This window comes from Aptenodytes forsteri, unplaced genomic scaffold, assembly GCF_000699145.1.
Source record: "Aptenodytes forsteri isolate BGI_AS27 unplaced genomic scaffold, ASM69914v1 Scaffold26, whole genome shotgun sequence".
Classification (NCBI taxonomy): Eukaryota; Metazoa; Chordata; class Aves; order Sphenisciformes; family Spheniscidae; genus Aptenodytes; species Aptenodytes forsteri.
In genome coordinates this window covers 4,789,268-4,811,238 of record NW_008794125.1, presented here as the reverse complement: position 1 = coordinate 4,811,238, position 21,971 = coordinate 4,789,268, and the positions used below count along the sequence as shown (strand labels likewise).

The 21,971-nt window shown below is 34.6% G+C and overlaps 1 protein-coding gene across 9 annotated transcripts in view; it reads right to left on the bottom strand.

Moving 5' to 3' along the window:
* The window catches only part of RBFOX1 (RNA binding protein, fox-1 homolog 1), a 285,633-nt gene that overhangs the window by 24,478 nt on the left and 239,184 nt on the right, over positions 1 to 21,971 (bottom strand). For 5 of the 9 annotated variants that reach the window (XM_009277998.2, XM_019471785.1, XM_009277981.2 and 2 more), the window contains 2 exons: positions 16,370 to 16,409; positions 8,069 to 8,133 (listed from right to left, as the gene is read on the bottom strand). In XM_009277998.2, coding sequence (XP_009276273.1) covers positions 8,069 to 8,133; positions 16,370 to 16,409 — 105 coding nt within the window. Of the gene's footprint in view, positions 1 to 8,068; positions 8,134 to 11,599; positions 11,643 to 16,369; positions 16,410 to 21,971 lie in introns of all 9 variants that reach the window. The other 4 variants (XM_009278028.2, XM_019471799.1, XM_009278013.2 and 1 more) reach the window with 2 other exon arrangements.

Here is a 21,971-nt window from a genome sequence, read left to right as displayed (position 1 = left end):
ACTGCTATATTTTAGACATATTTTTCACCCTGTTTAGGGCAAACAGTACAGCATTTTGAAGTCAGCTTTGTGTAAAGCATCAGAATTTTATCTAGTAAAATACATAACAAAACATGTATTTATTTTGTTGGGGGGTTTAGTCTTTATGTATATCATGTCATCTTTAAAACAATGTCTCATTAAAACATACTTTATATTTGTTTCTGATTTCATAATGATTATTATGGTTTACTAGTAACCACCATTTCATCCACAATAAAGTCACCTAATATACAGAGGTATAATTATAAAACTTCTTTAGCAATAACAATTCTTTCCCTTTAAATTATTTTAATGTTTGAATGACTTTACAAATTACTTTACAACATCATTTTTCATATTATAACTAAACCAGCATATATATGAAAACCTTGCCAGGATTATTTAAGAATTCGTTCAAGAAAAACAAATTGGTTTTTGTTTTAGAGGCTGGGACATGTTTGGTTTAAAAAAAGACCTTACTTTTTTCTGCATGTGTATGAAACATCCTATAGCAGTTTTCACAAAAAAGTTGTTCTTTAGGATACATGGGTAAACTTTCTACTCCCATTCCTGCTGTGCAGTATTCTTACAAACTGCTGTTTTGCCACAGGTGTGTTCCTAGAGTATTAGAAACCTGACAAGCCCCAAGGTATGCGAAAAAAAATTCTATTTAAATACCTAATCAAATGCTTTAGACTCCTTTGAGGTGGGAAACACTACAGTAAAAACATGCCAGAGTGTAAATTGCCTCTTTCTTGATTAATTTCATCCACATAGTTATTTTAAGTTTGTTGTTCTAATACTTCCTCACCTTGCCTAAAACACATTGCAAATTACATAGCTAATCCATATAGACTACATCCAATTCATTCCATATTTTATTAACAACATTTCATTCCATCATCTTCTCTCTGACTCTCTCACAATGCTCTTAATTCCTTCTTGCTTTTCAAGCACTCACAGTGGAAGCGCTCAGGTTGACAATATTTATAGCATGTTCTAATCTGCTTCTTTGTGGTCTATCAAGTCAATGATCTGAAAACTAAAAAGTGTATAATTAGACACTGACACGTCCAAAGGAACTGTTATGGTCTATCATGTCACAGGCACTGACCCAATAGACTGTAACAGTTTTGGTCTGTTGGATTAGGAATCAATGTTTTAGTAACTCCCTAACTCCATATTTATCCAGTCTGCTGAATACAACACACTTAATATTAAAGTCACACTTTCTTTCAATATCCTCTAAGAGTGAAGAAGCCTATAGGAACTATTAAAGAGGTAATTCCTACTTTAAAAATGTTAGTCAATTCTTTTTTTCCCCTCTTTTTTAGAGGAAAAGCATGCATGAAAATGCATCAAAGGAATATATTTATAATCACATTTACTTACTACGAACTTTTATTTTAAAGTAAGAAATTCCCAAGTTAAAACTCATGCTAGATAACCTGATGTAGGCTAGATGTATTGAACTAAAAGAAAGCAAGGATATTGAAGTTGATATGTAAATGTCAGAATAGGTGCACTGATTTTTTTTGGAAAATGATAAGCATTTAACAGCTCCCACTATGTTCAAGAAGAAACTGGCAGCAAAAGTACTCGGCATCTTTAAACTTGGAGCACTTTAGGAAGCCAGGTATGGAAATCTAGGCTCTAGTGTTCCTCTACCTTCTCTCTCAATTTTTTCTTCATGATTTCCAGCATGGATGCCAAACCAGACTTTACAATAGCCAAGCCTTTCCTTGTCTATGGGGATTCTTAAAATATCCCTTGATATTACAGTGAAGGAGAATGGAAATTTCAGGAAAGAGAAGTAGAAGCAGCATATGAAGAATACAAGCTCTGACATGATAAAAGTTTCACAATCAGCATTTACCATCGTTCTGGGCCAGGAACCCTAAGCTTTTTCACTGCTGTATTACCTCAGATTTGAACTAGTGGAGTAGTTTTAATAGTTACACGGATATTACATGAACACTGATATTACACACAGGTGAATCAAGCCTTCAAAGTGTCAAAAAACATGTTAATTCTACCAAATATTAGAGGAATGTATTAAAACATCAAAGTATATAAAGTAGCTTTCTAGACTTGGTAGGAGATTATATTTTTATGAAATGTAATTGTTTGCCATGTTTTCCTACATTAATATGACTCCCTGTGTCTCCCCAAAAAGCGGTATATCTACAATATTTTAGAATGAACCATGTTTCAATCATTAGAAAGTACTCTATGCAATACATTTTTATTTCAGGAAATACCGTGCAAATTGCTCTACATGAAACTCTCTGTTCCTAGTATTTTAAACTCTGATTTTTTTCTACTACATTCTCTTTATTTGTAATCAGCCACTTTTACTTTCTAATTCCTTCATTAAAAGGTACTGTTATGGCTATACCATGAGTCATATACTGCAATCATTCCCAAAACTGTGATCTGAGTGATGAATATGGATTATGAAATATTAACATGATGCCAGTGATCCTCTAGTTTGCCACACATCAGACACAGACATAAAGACATACAAGCCTAATAGGTAGATGCCCAAATCCATTGCCTCTCTGTAATAGCAAAGTGAATGATTTTATTTTTATTTGCATTATTAGGGAATAAACAAGCTTTAGCTACCACACAGGATAACCAGAAAAAACTAGACCAATCGAACATCACCACATCAAACCTAAGTGTTTGAAGAAGAAAAGTGTTATATATATGCTATATTATTTCTCTTACAAAAGCTAAACACAACCTTTGTACCTGGTCAAGATGCTAACTGATCCTTTTCATTCTCAAAATTTGAGTAGCTCAGGATATGGGCTATATGATTCTTGCTTACGTATCATCTCGTCCCCCAAACTTCTCTATTTCTCAAGATTCAACTGGTATAGCAAAATCCAAAGAGGTTTGAAGGCTCCAGCTGGGAGTACCAGAGTAAAGTTATTGCTATATTCTATTCTTTTCCCTCTTCCAACCCAATTACTTTAGAAATTAAAACTGTGTATAGAAGCTCTTTTTTCTAAATCTTAAAAAGTACGATCATGAAATGAATGAAGTACTACATTTTAAAATATTTATCCTTCTATAAATTTAGCTAATGGAAAATTAAATTCTGACTGAAGATGCTATTACATTTTTTATGCTTTCAAAACCTTAATTTTTAGTGTATATCACTAGTAAGATCCTCAATAAGAGAAAATAATTTGAATAAAATTATAGTGGTTTTCATTGTTTATTCATAAAATAGAAGATCTTGAAGTCTACAACATAAAAAAAAACCCTCCATCTGCAGAAGCTCACATTTTATATTTTGGGTATTTTTATTCTTCATTCTAATTTTTCATTCTTTAATGAAAATGTTTCCAATTAAATCAAATCTGTACCTATTCTATTTTAGGATAATCTGACCAAAAAAATCAAATATTACTCTCTACTACTTGCCCAAAGAGAACTGGAAAATACAATAAATTATATCTCTGTAGTCACTAGTACTTTGACAAGAATGAATGCTCCACATAGGCATGTTAAAAACGTAAACTATTAGAATATCAGGATTTTACCGGGAGTAAGATTTCAGATCTGGAAGACACGCAACTTCCATATGACAAAATCTCCTGTCTCTAATTTCATACAAAATCCTATGTATGACCACAGAACACGTAACACAAATGGATAGGGGAAAAAAAAAATATTTTTTATACTACAAAGTGTTATGTGCAAAATATTTTGGAATATGCCTTATTTGCTTTTAAAAAAGATTAGTGAAAAAAAAGAGGTCAGCTTCCAGTGATGAGAGCTCTAATCCAGACAACAAAGAAGTCAATGGGAATCTTCTCATTGTTTGTAGTGAGATTTAAATTTGACACCGTATTAGAAAAAGGGAATTACGCTCAGAGCAAAATACCTCTGTACATATGTGTGTGTGCGCACACGCGCGCAAGTGTGTGTGCATGTGTGTGCGTGTGTGTTTGTGGGTGGGTGATGGATGGGGAATGTGTGTGTATATATGAATACACAATCATACATATATAAACACACATAATTATCATTGTTAAGTACATTAGGGTTAGCAAGCAGTACAAGTGACATGACTCTGCCTTCCAGACAAGGCTAGTTTACTGTTACTGGGGTTTTGTTTTATTATACTACCCGATACACTTCCATAAATATTGCTGACAAAGTTAATATTCAAGAAAGGAACATTTTTCTTACTCCGATCGAAGATGCAATAATCAAATCATAAAACACAAAACCAATAGCCAATCAATGTGAATAAGTCTGCCCATAGGCTTAATTCAAGCAAGCCATTCACTGCGCTATGTGATGGATCTGTCAAATCCAATACAGCATTACAGACATACTAGCAACATCAAGTGAACATGCAATGACAAAATGACAATACGCCCCACTGCCATGCTTTGACTTCTTCTACCTCATAAATATAAAACGTGATGACTTTGCTAGTTTCTCTTACTTCAGACTTGGACAGAAATCTAACAACTATATTTTTGTTTATATTTTTTAAAATATTACTTGAAAGCTGAATAAAGCTGTACAAACATTTTATTGACATCTGATTTAGTGTCTTTTGCACATCCTTACAAATATTTTTTCCAAACACTCTCAGTTTAAAGAATTTGGCAGGCAAAGCTCCAGAATGGTGAAGATCTTACATAGACCAGTTTATCAGTTAGACCCTTTTATCAGTTATAGGAATTGGAAAATTTATCAGAAATATTTTAAATATTGGAAAGTTAAACATTATTTTTTTGATCCACTTCTGCAAAGAGCTTCAAATCTTTAAGTGCAGATTCGTATGATGATAGATCACACAGTATAAAAATCCAATTCTAAATTTTTTTGAAGTCGCATTCAGTGATTATATTGCTTAATAAATAAAACAAAATGTCCCTGTTTGTTTGTTTTGTTGTTTTTGTTTTACAAGTCTAAGAAATGACTGGAGAAATCTGCAAGGTCTACTTCCATTGTGAAATTGTTTTTAGGAGTACATGATTTGTCTTAACAAATACTTAGGGCTCTGCGTTGATTAGTTTCATGAGATTGCCTTGCTACCTGATTCTCCCCTATATATCTGTTCTTCGCCTATTTCCAGCAATATTTCCACCTGTGACAAACAAGGATACCATTGCATTTGTTCATAATAGAGCCCTCTTACAGTGATCATTATCCATCGACTTGATGTATGGATTCTGGAGTCCCAAATCTTTCTGTTAAACTTTATTTTTAATTTACCAAAATGTGTCTCTAATCTAAAGATTTCCTCTTTCCATCTCCTGACTTAAGAAGCATGTGAAATATGGAACATTGCTATTCATCATATATATGAGCTGTGATCAAAAAAATAAAGCTTTTTTATTTTTTAAATTAACATGAAGTAGTATTTCTGTGATACGTCACTGCTTCAATAGTACATACTCACTGGTCCTCTCTTCATTTTTCTGGGCATTGTTTACACATAAACAGTAAATATATTTCATGTGTAATTAAATTAAATAGGGGCTCAAATCAACACTAAATAAGAGCAGTGTATAAGGAGATACGGAATCTTCAATATTGTCAGAGGACAGCAGATGATTATTACATTGAGAAGAAAAGATACAAGCAGTTGTACTGAACTATATTTCAGTATTTTCAATATTAATTATTCACAAAAGTTGCTAAATTAAATTCATTAAAAAATGAATGAAAAGTTAATTAAATTAAGCAAACTGTAGTTGTGAGTAATCAGAGGTATCCATGTTTGCACATAGTTTCCCATATGCAAAGAAATGTTTGAGCAGATTGTTATTTGTTTTGTTCTCTATGCTAGTTTTAGGATTCTCCCATAAAGAAATTCAGTTACACTATTTGTAATTAAGACAAGAAACCATATTCATTTGGGGGAAGCAGATCGAAGATGAGGGTTAACCACATTTAAAAAGAGAAGCTAAATTAAAAAAAAAATCATTTAAAAAGAGAAGCTAAATTAAAAAAATAATCCAAAAGATATAAAATTCATTTAAGACATCTAAAATTATGCAAGCAAAGACAGGTTATTACAATTCTAATTATACACAAAGTGTATCTGAAAATTAGACATTTTTTCAAAAAAATAATTAAGGGTTGTAACAACTGCATTACTACTGATGCCATCTCAAGCTTCCTTTACAGCATTTAAGAGCACTATCTTCTTAGACAAATCCTTTTTTTTTTTTGTCAGCATAACTCTTAGTGATGCTGACTGTCTACCCATAGCAGAACATGTGACCAACTGATGTTTTCTCTTACAGCATTTGATTTGTTTTATGAGAAGGTACATTAATTCATAATTAAAGCATTTAAAAGTCATCTTGATATTGTTCAGTTTCTCTATGTAACGTATAGGTTTTCAGAAATTCATTTATTCATAGGAATAAACACCCTATAAAATGATCCAGGGACACCTGAACGATATCTGGCAAAAAATGACTAACCACAGAAGGTTATTTATAATTTTGTCCTTTCAGTTTAGTAAGTTTTTAGAAGCAGGAATTGTTTTGCATTATAAGCTCACAGAAAAATACTAGAGCTGCGACATGCTAACACACCTTTGTGGAAATGAAATGAAACTACTGAGCGGCACTTCACCTTTGTAGGCTACCCTAAGTAGAAATAGTACATCGCGAACAGAGTGCATACAGCACGTATCTAGTTGATATTACTGATCCAAAATTAATAGAAAGTAACTTGCTTACCTGTCTGACACAGCATGCCTCAGCCACACATGCAAATTATTTTACTCACATAACTTCAAAAAATATATCTTCATTACCCAGAATAAGCATTTGAAAGGCAAATATGCATGCATAGCATTGTAACATTCATACCATGGTACTTTGTTCTAAAAATACAGAATCCATGAACAGCACTTCAATCTAAGAAATAGTTCACTGAAATTTCTTAATCTGTTGATTTCTTTAAGTAACAGAAACATTTAAGACAATGTCTAATTTAGCATCTAAAGAAATTTTTCAATACATATTCAAGACTTAAGAAATTATCTCCATGATTCCAAGGGAAAATTTTCTTTTATCAGGAATTGAGAAGTGTGACCTTACTTCTCCCTGCTATTGTGAAGCAAAATACATGCATGTATCTGTCTTTCACAATATACATCCTCCCTTTACGACTGTAGACTCTTCAACTTTTGAAAAGCATTAAAGATATAGATTTTGTTAAGGGTACAGCTGATGAAGAAAACACAGGATATTCTTTCTTTTTGTTACAAAATCATGTCCACACACCGCAAAGACTTAATTTTATGCAATTTGACAAAATCCTATTCCTACTGAAGTCAATAGCAATTTAGACATTGACTTCAAAGGGATCCCAATTTTCAACTTGCAAGAAGACAAGTTAGTTTATGTGACGCTGCTTTTAGTTTATAGAAGTTAAGTCTTTGCATGTTTCTCTTATGCAGATTTTAATAATCTTTTATTCCTGGTATTATTTCCATCAAATGTGGTTTACATTTTGAGGATAAAAATACAGAGCAAAAGAAGAATAACTGAATTTTTTTCAGTATTTCAAAAAGTCAAATGCCTGGAAAGAAAGCAAATGGAAAAAATATTGTTTTGCCTTGGATAGTTCAAGCTTAGACACAGTTCATTCTCAATTTCCACTGACTAAAAGCATGTCAATGAGAATTGAGGGCACTCAATAGGTTCAGGTTCTAAATCAACTGAAATAATACTCCTAAGACGAATAATGATCTTTAGTAGCAGACCATCATGAAGCTGTACATATATTTATCTGCATTGTACAAGGGTCACAGACATTAACTGGATGATCTACAGCTTGGGAATGTGCACATCTCATGCCTGATTCTCAATTAAGGCCTAAAATCACTCAATTTATGGCTATTGATGGATTATAATAAAACAGCCTGCTTCAGATATCACGATTATCTGCAGAGCAACAAGACAGTTATGAGACTTCAACAAGGCCAATTTATAGAATTATCTTCAACTTCCACTGGTCAAATATTCATTAGCAGTAAATGAGGTCTTACCTGTCACTGTAGGCAGCTGCAGTGGCAGTGGCAGGCTGGGCATACCGGTAGGCAGCATAACCACCCTGAAACACAAACTCACGCTCTAACTGGATTGCTACAGCACCTTAAACAACATTTTGCAAAATTTAGCAACAACTGAAAGAGTACTGTCATGCTGTAAGTTCAGTTAAGGGGTTAAATAGGAAATATTTCAGTGAATCGTTAAGCACCACAAACTTGTACTTGTTAAGATTTGTCCCAGAGATCAGGAGAAAGCAATGAACTGTATTCATCAACGTAAGTTTTTTTACAAGACAATACTGTATTCGTCCACAAGTTTTCAAGTAGCAGTTGTTCCTATGAATGAGTTGTATGCACTTCAACAAAGCGATGCTGAACTTAAAAGAAAAACTCAGCTAATAATCAATTCATTTTTGTACAAAATATGATTTATCATGTCTGGTTGATTAAACCTATGAATTTGTGCACTCAATTAACACTTAATGTTACATAGGTTTCCAATTTATACGTAAAATTATAATGAAGAAGCAAAATTCTCTTCTTCCATGAATTAACATTCAGTTGTATGTAACAGTAATTGCAGCTGTTCAATTAAGCAAACAGGACAAACAAACACACATTTGAAAGGAATTGTGTGCAGTGATGCATTGATTATCAAACTGTGAAAACAGCAGAGCTTCCTGTTCAATGGACCACGGTGTTATATCAACCATTTCAAAATGATCGCAGCATGCCAATTAACAAACAGAGGCCAGTCTCCACAGATAACACAAACACGATTTACATCCCAATTAGAATTCACCACCCCATAATCCTCTGGGACAGGGGAGTTTTGTATTTCCTTTCCCACCTTCCCCCACCTTAACAAAGAGTTGAATAAGAAAGTATCAGATCACTCAGCTTTGAATAAAATTCACTCTTTTGCTAAAGTGTTTGCTTTAATGGATTGATTTTTTTCAGGGTTTGGGGTTTTTTTGGAAGGCTGCATTCACACAAGATACTGTGCTGAAGCATGAAGAATAGGCTACGATGTGTCAACCTTTCCTGTAGCAGTAGTACATTTTTACTGCAGGAACTTTTGTGGGTTTTCTATTTTGATTTTACAAATAAAAATTCACTCTTTTCAGAAAAGCAATTTCAACTACTTCTACAAGCTATTTCCCCTTCTACTGCTTTGCTTGGTGGAATCGCTTTCATCCCTAACAGGTGTAAACCTTTTTTGGTTTGAAGATTTGAAACAGATTGGGTTTGGAAATCAATCATCCAGCTGCTAGCACCACATCACCCTAAGAATAAACATATATTTTACATATACTGACAGCTCATTAGAAACTCCAGGCTTTGAATTGTCAACCTACTTGAGGAATATTCTTTCTGACTTTTTCAAGTGCTCACACAGAGAATAGTACATTTACCTCCCCGCTCCTGGTCAGCTCCCTGTCAGCAGCAATTGTGTCACACAACCACCGGAATAAGGCAGGTGCTTTCATAATACCATATATGCTGTCTCTTTTGCAGCAAGCTGCTTCTCTGTGCAAGCACAGAAGCGTTGAGATGAAATACTTTCTCATTTCAAATCATTTGATTTTTATAAACCAATAGAAGGCTATTACTGTCAAAAATGTATAATAGGCACATATTGCTTGCAGCTATGTGCATACAGGCAATCAGATGTCAAATAATGTCACCAAGTGCAAACTGAGCCAGTAAACAGTGAGGCTGAGAGATGATAATGCAAGCTGCACACTTGGTCTGGCTTCTGCTACAAGGAGAAAGGTGAGAGATTATATGAATTTATCTGTTCTCCCCTCCTGGCTTTTGAGAGCTAAATATAGCACCTTTTTTTTTTTTCTTTTTTTTCTTTTTTTCCCTGAGCGCTGCTATGAGGAGGTACAAATGGTGAAAGTATAAAAAAAGATACTAAACTTGTTTTCATGATCCAGTCCTGAAAATGCGTGGCAGACTGCAAGCCATTCTGCAGTATGTTCGCCACATGACTCCTTTGCTTGTCCTGCAGTCCATTTCTAAACCGCCTTATTTAAACATGAGAGCCACTTCATTTCAATCCAGCTATGCACATAATGACTCCCACCGCGGTACAGAATTGAGGATGGGCCACCATGAGAAGTATCAATGTTTCGATGTTCTTGGTCAGACAAAAATGAGACAGGCTGTTCACATACTGGCTGGCCTTAACTCTGCAGATGGTAGGCTCTGTGAGGATTGTTTTTCTTTCTTTTATTTAACTATCACTAAAAATTGGTCCGTCTGTGAAGACGGACCCTTTCTTGCTCACTAAATATGAGAGTTATGCTCCTTTTATGCTTACATTTTGATTTGCTTTCATCAAAGAATTGCTGCTGAACAATGAAGCTCAACTCTGAACTTTATTAAGATGCTGTGGATTCAACAATCAGTATGAAATTTGTGAGACTCCTGGAAAGACTGACTCTAAAGCAATAAAAACAAAAAGAGATCGAAGTTACTGAATTTGCCTGAGTTCTTTGGAGATCTAAAATGCAGGAGGCGTTTGGTTATCAGGAAAATCATAACTCCCTACCAGCCCGTGTCATGATTTCATATTTTTAACATAAGCTATCATATAAATACACATAAAAACATTCTTAAGAAAATTATTTTTATGGGGTTTGTGTTCTGCAGTTTTGGTGAGGTACTAAGTTTTCTTATTGTTTTACTTCAATTGCTTCAGATAATTAACCATTACAACAATAAAACACTTGAAGGTACACTTTATATTGGGAATCAGGATGGGAATCTGGTTCAAACCTCTGAAGTCTAAACTTCTGTGACAAGTTCTAATTTACAATTTTTCTATAATTTTGAACTTGGCTGATATCTTAGATGAAGAATACACTAGTAATATTCACTACATATACATCTCGAGTAATATACTCAATATTTATCTTCACGCCTTAGACTATATTGCAAAATAAAATATTTTAAACAAAATTATGTAATAATTACATAATAATAAATAATAATTTTCAGTTCCTAAATTTTAGAAATGTTTTAGGAATGCTTTTTTTTCCCCTCACTAAGTACATTCAAACAGAAAGTACCTGACTGTTATGCTTTAAATTATTATTTTGAGAATTCAGCTGAAATAATAAATTCAGCTAAAATAATTTAAAAATGCCTACTGCCTTATCTGTGCTCCCATATTTGCTACTTCCAAAAGAATGACAACACAATGTTGCAGCAGCTTAAGTTGTCTTAAAAAATTAAGTATAGAGTCAATATACCCGCAGTCCAAATATAAAGATATATCTCACTGGTATAAAATACTGAACGGGACACTCACAACTGTAACTGTTGTATTTCGTGGGATATGAAGAATATCTGTGATTTTGTGATAGAATCTGGAAAATAAAATGCAACTGGTAGCCTATTCTTATCATTTATACACACAGAATCCATTTTCTTACATAATGATTTGAGTATTAGTATGATTTTACAAGAGCCTACATTCAGCGTAATGAGTTTTTTCCATCAGTCAGCATGTCATACCTGTGGGAACTTATTGCCATACACAGGCTCTTGCAATACTGCTCTATAAAGAAACAGAAATGTAATGATTTGAATGAGTAAGGAAAGAAGGATGGAAAGAAGGATGGAGAGAAACATGTAAGGAAGGAATTTAGATAAATTCCCCAAAGCCACTCATTACAATTTTCCTTTCAATGTTTTATACATCTCTGTGGCTCAGGCAAATTGAAAAAGAGCAGTGCGATCTGTGGAAGATCACTAGCCAATTGTTACAGAGACATCTTAATCAATTTTAGAAAGAAATTACAGATGTTTTAGATCATATGATATGATAAAATGTAAATGAACAGAAAATCAAATGCATCTGAATTTTTAAATAAAATGTGTATATCGGTAGTAAGAATAATTTCCACAAAAACGAGTTAAACTTACATCTATAGATTACAAAACCACGTATACAGGTGTGCCTCTCCTCCTAAAATACCTAAATTACTTTTTATCTTGATCTCAGATGTACTGACAGTGTTTACCATAGATACAGATAAACTAAGTGACTCCAAATGATGGGTTTGTTTTTTTTTTTTTAGTTTTGCCTATTACTTATTTAATATTCTATGTGAATGTTGATAATTATTTTCCCCCAATTTTTACTTCCTATAGCTCCTTTCACTCAAGGATCTCAAAGTATTTTTTGAACATAAATTAATCAAGGTCCAAAGCCTTCTCTAGTATTGAGAATTATACTTGCCTTGTTAGCTAAAATTAGAGAAATAGGATTAAAAAATGGCATTAATTGCACCCAGGCCTGTAGAATATAGAAAGTGGAAGTAGTCATTTCCTTTTCCTCCACTCGTATGATATTGAGGTTTAAACAGTATTTGCTCTGGTCACAGAGTAAAACTTTGACTGGGAGATATAAAAACAAAATATATATCCACCACCTCTTTGTGCTGGCTCAACTTCTGGAACAGGCCTATGTGAAAGGTTCGCGATATTTCTATACTGTGCTCCCAGAGGTATCTGTTGTCTCAGAGAAGCTCTTGGTAATCTTTGCAAACTGACACCACCTGTATTAATTCCAACCAAATACAATCACCAGGAGTGATCAAGCATTTTTTTGAATGTAGTGTTTATATCACAAATAAAGATCAGAGAGATGAAAAGACACATCCCTCCATTTACAAAACACAAAAATCTTTGGTTCTTAAAAGAAAGACTTCAGTGCTAACTGCATATCCTTGCTTTTCACACTAGAACGTGCCTTTCAGGATGTCTGATTGCATCAGTGGACTTCTACCTAGTATCAAGGGAACTTTGCTTAGATAATTATATCTGCTTTTTCCTTGGGAAATAAATACATGCTCCACCCTCAATGCCATCCTACCTTTGAGCTAAAGCAGATGGCAGTAGCTATTGATAATCTCGTTCCATACCCCTGATCACAAAGTATGCCTTAATCTTGATCAGCAGCTCAGAAAAAAATCTCAAACCTACGTACTTATACGTTGTCGTGGACTCTCACAGGTTCAGAATCCTGAGAACAGGTTAGAAAATCTTGCTGTGAACAATAAGACTGACTAACGTACATGGTTAAACCATATTACCAAGGGACTTCTGAAGCTGGTGATGACAGAGTTTGGAAGTTTCCCATATTTCTTAGCCTTCCCACATTTTAGATGTGGATTGAAGACTGACATGTTCTGAAAACTTTCTTCATGACAATGGTAAAAAAAAAATAACAGATTTAAGATAAAGCAGAGCAGTAGTATAGAGCTATTATTCTAACTGCTTATTTCTGCATGTTACTATTTTTGCTCCATTTTGTGGAGTGTATTTTCATATTTTCACAAGTGTCAATCTTCATCTAGGAACTTCTATATTTGCTGGCAGGCAACCTTAATTCTCTTTTAATGACTTTTTCTCTTAGTGAATCAATACTTAATTTTAAAAGGTCTTCCTTACTTCCTAATCTTCTCCTTTATTTTTCCTACTCAAAGGCACATTTAAAAAGGAATTCAATAGCTCAGCTATTTCAGAGGCATTATTACATTTCAAATAGAACTATATGAAATATAGAATATATTATATTACATCTAGAATCACAGCTGTTGATTTTTCATTTTAGACTGTACTTTCCACCTATTTTTGTATTCCTATTATCTTTATTCCTCTGGTTAATATTAAGCAACTCTGGCTATTTGCTGTTCTTGGTTCACCCTGCAGTTTTCACCCAACCAGTATCTTTCTGTGTCTTCCCTCCTTCCTTTCCACAAAATCTAGCCGTCAAAGTCTATATCGATAGCTGGTTATGAAAAGATTGGCATGGTCCATATTACTGTTGGTACTCAATGTAATCATATCAGAATGAAACCCACTTTGATATACTTGTTATGCATATTTTTGGTCTGGCTTTTCAGAACTGTGTTCCATTTGTTTTGCTTTGTGTGGTATTTTTAAGGTTCCTTTCTCTCCAATCTACTATTAAAACCTGTATTGTTTAAATTTTTTTTCTTCTTTTTTTCCACAAAGCATTTGTTCTTTCACAATGCTTCAGCTCTGCACTTAAAATGAAAAGCTGAGTAGAACTATGTCATAATCAATTGGGATTTAATAAATAACTTGGTCTGCTGCAAACTAATACACTAAGAACTAATACACTGTGAATTGTAAGGCTTCTTTTGATTTATGCCAGTTCTCTCTCTCTCTCTCCCTCCCCTGTAAAATGTTTTATATGCAAGAAAGAACAAATGTGAAGAAAAATGAATTATAAAATAAGAAGCTTTGTACATTTTAAAAAAATTTAAACAGATTTCCAGAAGAGTGTTTTAATTCTGTCAACTGTTGTAGAAGTAAACATTCTGCTGCATTAAGAGAACTACGAAATGCAATCAGAAATACAAGGCTGCAACTGAGTGAAAACCAATGCACCAGTATATTTATCCCATTTTCTAATGTACATGACTGTTCAGACAACAAAAGTGAGGCTATACTAGAAATTAGTAATTTCTTCGGTATCTTCCTCATTGAAATCACCTTCCATTTGGAAACAAAATGTTCAAGTCTGTGAGAGGGTGTGAGGCCACCTAAAAATAATATTGTCAATCACCAAAAGAGATATTTCTGTTTTTCAGCAGCAGTGGGATCCAAAACTACGAACTGTTACATTTACATTTAGTTCCCACCTATACTATCATATCAAGCAATCCTGAGAAAAATGTCTTGTTGCCTTTCAGATTTTCGGGTTGGTAAACTGAGCAAAATGGATGTCACATTCTTTTGACAGTTTGAAGAAATATGAAAATTGGAAGCCACACTTGAAGAAATCCCACACTGTACCATGTATCCTATATAGCTCAAAAATTCAGCAGCAATGTGTTTAGGTGAGATTAAAGCAGCATACTACACTTGAGTAAGCCTTTGGCAAATGGGTGATTCCCATGTGTTGTAAACAATGTGTTACTGATAACATCACTAAGTACATAAGTACATAGGGAGAGAATTTTAACCCATGCTAATTTATTTTAAATATATTTTTAAACTACACAAATGAATTTTCAGATAAGGATCAGCCTCTTTCTACCCCTATCAGAAAAACAAAACCTACTTCATCCATAAATTCAAACCGTTTTCCTTCTTTATATAAAACTTATTAAAAAAAAAATCTGTTCCCGTGGAAATAGTTCTAGAAGATTGCTGATAATGAATACAAGGAACATTTTCTAGCACTACCTATTGAATTTTTAATATTCATACCAATTTCAACTCATCCATCTCTTTGTATCTCAACAGAGACAGTACAACAGAAGTACAAGTAGATTAGAGAGAGTTGTCTGGTGAAATAAAGATGATACCTGTACCTTAGGACCAGATTGCTTTATCAAATAACTAACAAATGTTGAAGATTACTGGGCTATCAGTGACATAGTTTACATCTACTAAAAAAAAATAATAACAAATGTTGAAGATTACTGGGCTATCAGTGACATAGTTTATACACATTAACTCTTGCATACTCAGACAGAAGTAGCCTCTTTGTATACATTCAAGGTAAAAACTTCTTCAGTATTGGCAAGAAACTTAAAAAATAGTATTTAAAAGGAAACTGGTGACCAATGAGGTGAAGTAGGTAATGATGGATCCAGGGCTATAAATCCTTACTAACTAATATAACCACTTCTTACATCATGAGCAGTCTCTACCCATTTCATTTAAATTGAAATAACTGGATTTTAAAAGAGCAGATGAAGTCTACTCAGATTACAGACTATACATAGCCAGATTTTAAACTTACTATGTAATTAAGCCCTACTATCACCATGGCACTTACGTATACCCAATGTTGCCTGGATTTGGGAAATCTGTATCTCTCCATAAAGTATTTGCATACTTCAGGTATTAATAATACTCAGCTTGCCTTGATTTTTAAAAATGAGCTTTTGGGGATTTGCAGAAGAATGTTTCTGCTTTTGGATTTGCAAAGAATGTTTCTGCTTTATTTTTATTTCTTCTTTGAACTCCAATTTTGGAGACACCCCTCCACACACGCACACACATTTTTCACATCTTTTTGCATTCATTCAGCATTTGATTGAAGAGTTAATTCAGCTCCACTTAACAATGATAGATGTAATGAACAGAAAGGTCTTCCAATGTGAGAGATATTCTTCTCAATTCTTTCTGACAGGCACGGGACGGTAAATAGACAAAACGGAGTCAAGCTAGGCAGCAAACTTGTAAAAAGAATGACTCTGGTAATGTACAAGGACAGCATGCACATCAATGAATACTTACATAAATGTCTGCACCATAAAATCCATCCTGGTATACAACACTGCAAGGATGCACACACAAAGAAAAACATCCATATTAGTGCATTTCCACATGCAAATGCCACCAACCCCTGCACAGCTGAGGTTAGTCTTGTCACAAGAACGGGGGTGGGGGGGAAGGAAGGCAGCTCTTCACATTGGTTAAGGAGGTTGGTAGTAATTATCAGAAGTGAAACTGCACTGAATACAACATCTTATAAAGTATGCCAAATGCTTAGTCAAAGAAAGGCAAAGCATGGCAGGATTGGAAAATACTTTTGATAAGGTTTTGGTTGTGGGGTTTTTTTTCTCCTTTTTTTTAAGCAACCACATATTGGCAGCATTTTTTCTATAAAAATTTTCAGTGGGCCAATCCTACAATCAGTTTTAATACATTAACAAAATGCTACCTCTTAAACTACTACTTTATTGTCCTGTAATTATGTCAACCCTCTGAAACAAAGTGGTAGTTGTCATTACTTAGATGGAAAACAAAACAAAGCATAAGTTTATATGGTGAGAGGAATGTGTGAAATAATTATAGTGGTGGTATTCTACCCATTGGGTCAAATCTCAATACCTCAATGTACACACAGATGAGAGTATTCAAAGGTACTGAATCGTTGGCTTGATACCCATTTCCAATAGTGACAACAGGTCTGTTAAGAATGTCATGGTGTTATTCTTATAAAAAAAGTATTAACCTTCCTGACTTTATCATTTTATAACTTTGGCAAACATGCCCGTGGTTCTGAGCTGCCCTGCATTTTTGGTTGGATCATTACTACTACAACACTGCAAGGATGCACACACAAAGAAAAACATCCATATTAGTGCATTTCCACATGCAAATGCCACCAACCCCTGCACAGCTGAGGTTAGTCTTGTCACAAGAACGGGGGTGGGGGGGAAGGAAGGCAGCTCTTCACATTGGTTAAGGAGGTTGGTAGTAATTATCAGAAGTGAAACTGCACTGAATACAACATCTTATAAAGTATGCCAAATGCTTAGTCAAAGAAAGGCAAAGCATGGCAGGATTGGAAAATACTTTTGATAAGGTTTTGGTTGTGGGGTTTTTTTTCTCCTTTTTTTTAAGCAACCACATATTGGCAGCATTTTTTCTATAAAAATTTTCAGTGGGCCAATCCTACAATCAGTTTTAATACATTAACAAAATGCTACCTCTTAAACTACTACTTTATTGTCCTGTAATTATGTCAACCCTCTGAAACAAAGTGGTAGTTGTCATTACTTAGATGGAAAACAAAACAAAGCATAAGTTTATATGGTGAGAGGAATGTGTGAAATAATTATAGTGGTGGTATTCTACCCATTGGGTCAAATCTCAATACCTCAATGTACACACAGATGAGAGTATTCAAAGGTACTGAATCGTTGGCTTGATACCCATTTCCAATAGTGACAACAGGTCTGTTAAGAATGTCATGGTGTTATTCTTATAAAAAAAGTATTAACCTTCCTGACTTTATCATTTTATAACTTTGGCAAACATGCCCGTGGTTCTGAGCTGCCCTGCATTTTTGGTTGGATACATTACTACTTATCTGAAAAAATGTAGTATTGTTATATTGCTGTTAACAGTTTACCCAGAGACTACTGCATTTCAGCTAAGACAAATCGTCACTGTAAATAGTTCAAATTTTAGATTCTAAACCTTTCAGGATAAATGACATAGTATGACAAAGATGGTTTAAATGATTACACTAAATAAAACTGGAACTATGCAACAGTGGCCTACCAATTACACACATTACTTAAGTCCTGCAATTTTACATTCATTTGGCAGTTCTGCAACTTAAAATGTGTATTTCCAGTATCAGAATCAACCCAAGCTGTTTTGAGAGCTAAATATGAGAGCACACAATAGGTTTTTTGCAACAATATTTTCAATTTGGGAATATTATTATCCGGGAATAATAGTTATTATCATGTTTCCAGCCTAAGCTGCTTTGCAATTCCAACAAGAATTTTCATGTCAGAAATATAACTGATCTATTGAGGTCGATGACCAAAACCCACAGGGCTGAGCTGGTACGTGTCTAAGTCAGAATCACTTGAGAAAATCATAAATACGCATACATGCACATAAACCACATTGATAAAACCACACTGATGATAAAAGTTTGCTATGGAATAATAATGCGTGAAAACTCGGCTCCACTTAAATCACAGTGTCTGCCATTTGCTTCAGTAAGGTCAGACCTTTACTCATGTATTTTTCCATTTATTATGTCTGCAGAGCAAAATACGCCAAACCTTGTCTACACTGGTAGCGTTCAGAGAGCTTGCTATTTACATTGTAGCGTACCTTCATTTTGATTTTGATATTCTGATTATTTTAAAATGTTACACGTTTTTCTTATACCTGTTTGCATGTAAGAAATAAAACATTCCACGTGACTGTAAGGTAGAAGTGCACAACCGTGAACAACATGGAAGGAGTTTTATGAGATCGTATACAAATGATACAAAGTTTCCCGACGATGGAGGCCCCAGAACCACAACCCCCAGTTCCTCGTATCCCTGCACCAGGCATGCTGGGAGGAGGTGGAGGAGCTGGGAATGAAGGAGTGAAGTTGAGCCTGGGAAGAAGGGGCGGGGAGGGGGGGGGAAGGCGTTTTAGGTTCTGTCTTTGTTTCTAACTCTACAACTGCATTTTAATAGGCAGTAAATTAAATTAATTTTCAAGACAAGCCTGTTTTGGCCATGGTGGCAATTGGCGTTTTGGCCATGGTTGGCAAGCAATCTCCCTGTCTTTATCTCAACCCAAGAGCTTTTCTGTCTTACTTTCTCCCCCTATACTCTTGAGGAGAATGAGAACGCAGCTGGGTGAGGCTCTGGCAGCCAGCCAAGGTCAACCCACCACAGTACATTAAAACATACTACTTTTAATTATTATTAAACATTGCTATTCAGAAAATAACGCTTTTAGAGAGAATATGTGCAGAAAGGGGACCTTTTTTCTTCCTCCTCTTGGTGATCTGTGGGTATACAGTGAAGATGTCACAAGATGAATAGGGGCTGATACATTTTGACTTCCCAAGTGCAGCTGGTTGTAATCTTGGATAGGTTATTTCATTCACCTAGGCCTTCCTTTTACACAGAATGCTCAGTCATGTACAGACAGAAACTTATTTTGAATTCTACATATGCAACTGCTTGATAAATATTATACCGAAGGAAGTACCCAACACTAAAATGAGACATGAATGCGTGACTCTGTCATTAAACACGGTTAGTATTAAGATGAAGTGACAGAGTCAGGCAAATGAGTATAACATTCCCAAGCAGGACATGCTATCAGTTGATTTTATCTTATTTCCTCCATATGGTCTTGTAGGATGATAGTGATGTTAAATATAAAACTTTCTGCTTCTTTTGAAGTTTGAAGGAAAATAATTCTCCACATTTTCATAGATTTCATAGATTTTCAGAGGGTATTTTCTCTATTCACTGTCCTTATCAATTGTTGACCCCTGTGACTGAATCTTACCAGCGGAGTCAAATGTATTTTCTAACAGCACCCTTCATCAGAAGGACAAAGTGTAAAACACCAAGAGCTCTTGCGCTTTTTTTTCCTTCAGTATATAATTTTCCAAAGGGTAATTTGCTTGGCTTATTATCCCCTTTTCTTTCTCTTGAAGTTGTAGGCAGAAAACAGATGATAAGTCTCAAGCATGGGAAGAGACCGAATGCATCACACAGGGACCCATCTCACCACAGCTCCTTTTACACTTTATATTCAAAAAATTGTCTGGGCAGACAGATAAATCTTAGTTCCTTGTAAACCAACACAGGGTCTGGAAATAGCCGCATTATTGAAATCTGAATTACTTCACCCAGAAATAGATGATATGTTAATGCACTACCTGGAGGAATTAAAATAAAAACAACAAATTTGGGGGATTTATTCAGTTGTACTTTATGATTTTATAGTGCTAAGGAAAAGTCAGAGAAGAGAGAAATCTTGATTTAATAAGAAAATGTGCGTCTAAATAACATCGTATGTGGCAACCATTTCCTGAAATTATTTTTCTATAAATATGAAACTGTTTTCTCACCAACTATTATACATCTGCTTTGCATGGTTTTAACTGCTTTATTTTAGTCTCTGTGTCTTATAATCATTTTCTGTAACTATATTAAGACAAACTCTTTACCAGTTTAGATTCCACCTTTATAATATCCTGGAATACTACAGGACTACATCTGTCTTCATTACCATTTTTCTATCCTTATCTTTCAAAAGGATTGGGTTGAATAATCTATCAATGACATAAGAAGATAGTTCTTGACTGCACAAACCTTAGTTCAATAACTTCATAGCAGCTGAGTATATGTGGCCCCCAGCCATACACACAACCTGCACAAGTTAGCATAAATAACCTAAGGCAGATTAAGTGCATGGAGCGATTGATTCAGTGTAACAAACGGGCATTACAATCATGATTTCATTCATTGCAATAGGAATCGTGTATAGTTTGCTCTTTCCCCTCCATCACAACTAAGAGAAAGCACTTGAGGAACAAAAGTTCTCTGTTCTCTGATTGCTGGTAGGGTCGCCCTCACTGTCCCACACATATCTTCCAGTTTTTGGTCTTGGAAATCACGGTATACCTTTTATATGAAATCTTTTATATGAAGCCTTCATGAAGCAAATAACAGAAGAGATGTAATTACAACCTTATTTAAAATAAACCAAAGAAAAGACTGAGAATTAAACACCTTTCAACACTCTAATACAACTTTCACCGTTGTAAATATAGAACTGAAACTCTTGTATGAGGCTGTTTCAACTTTTTAGAACGTTCTCTAATTCCAGGTTCTTGTCTTTCCAGTTTCAACATTTTCTGCCATGAACAAGTTATATTATCTGCTTTGGAAAATTAATTGAGGGCATTGCTGCAGAGAACAAAGCTGGAAGACATGTACTGGCAAAACACATTTTTTGTTCCAACAATTGCACATATATACAAAGCACAGAGTCCAAAGTAAGAGGAAGTTTCTGTGAGCCCAAAGAAATGTATTGGAAAAAAAGATAACCACCGTAGCAGATGTAGTAGCTTATATTAATTATCCTTCTTTCTTAAATTCAGAATAAGGTGTTGGAAAATAAAGCTTCTTTTTCATTTTGAATCAGTTAGAATGTAGCACTTCAAAACAATTATTTTAACAAAGGGGAACAGTTTCTGAAGAGTCTCTGTTACTTCTCCTCCACCCTCCCCAACTTCGCAATTAGGGTTGGGTTTTTTTTTTTTAAATTCTTCTTTTCAAAGAGAAAAAAGCATATTGCTATCCCCTGTTTTCCTAGGAAAGACACCAGAAGTGGAGATATGGACTGAAAGCTTCTAAATTCTCTGTTAGCTTAATCAAAACTGGAAGGAGTGGAGGGGAAATGTGAAGACAAATCATTACACACTGAACTTGCGAAGAACTTGAGGCAAATGATGCTGGAATAGAAGGGCTTCTCATTAGTTTTACTAATACCGCCATCTACTACTACTATCTGCTATACTACCAGATATACAGTGACGTGGGCTTTTCTTGACAGCAGTATAAAGATG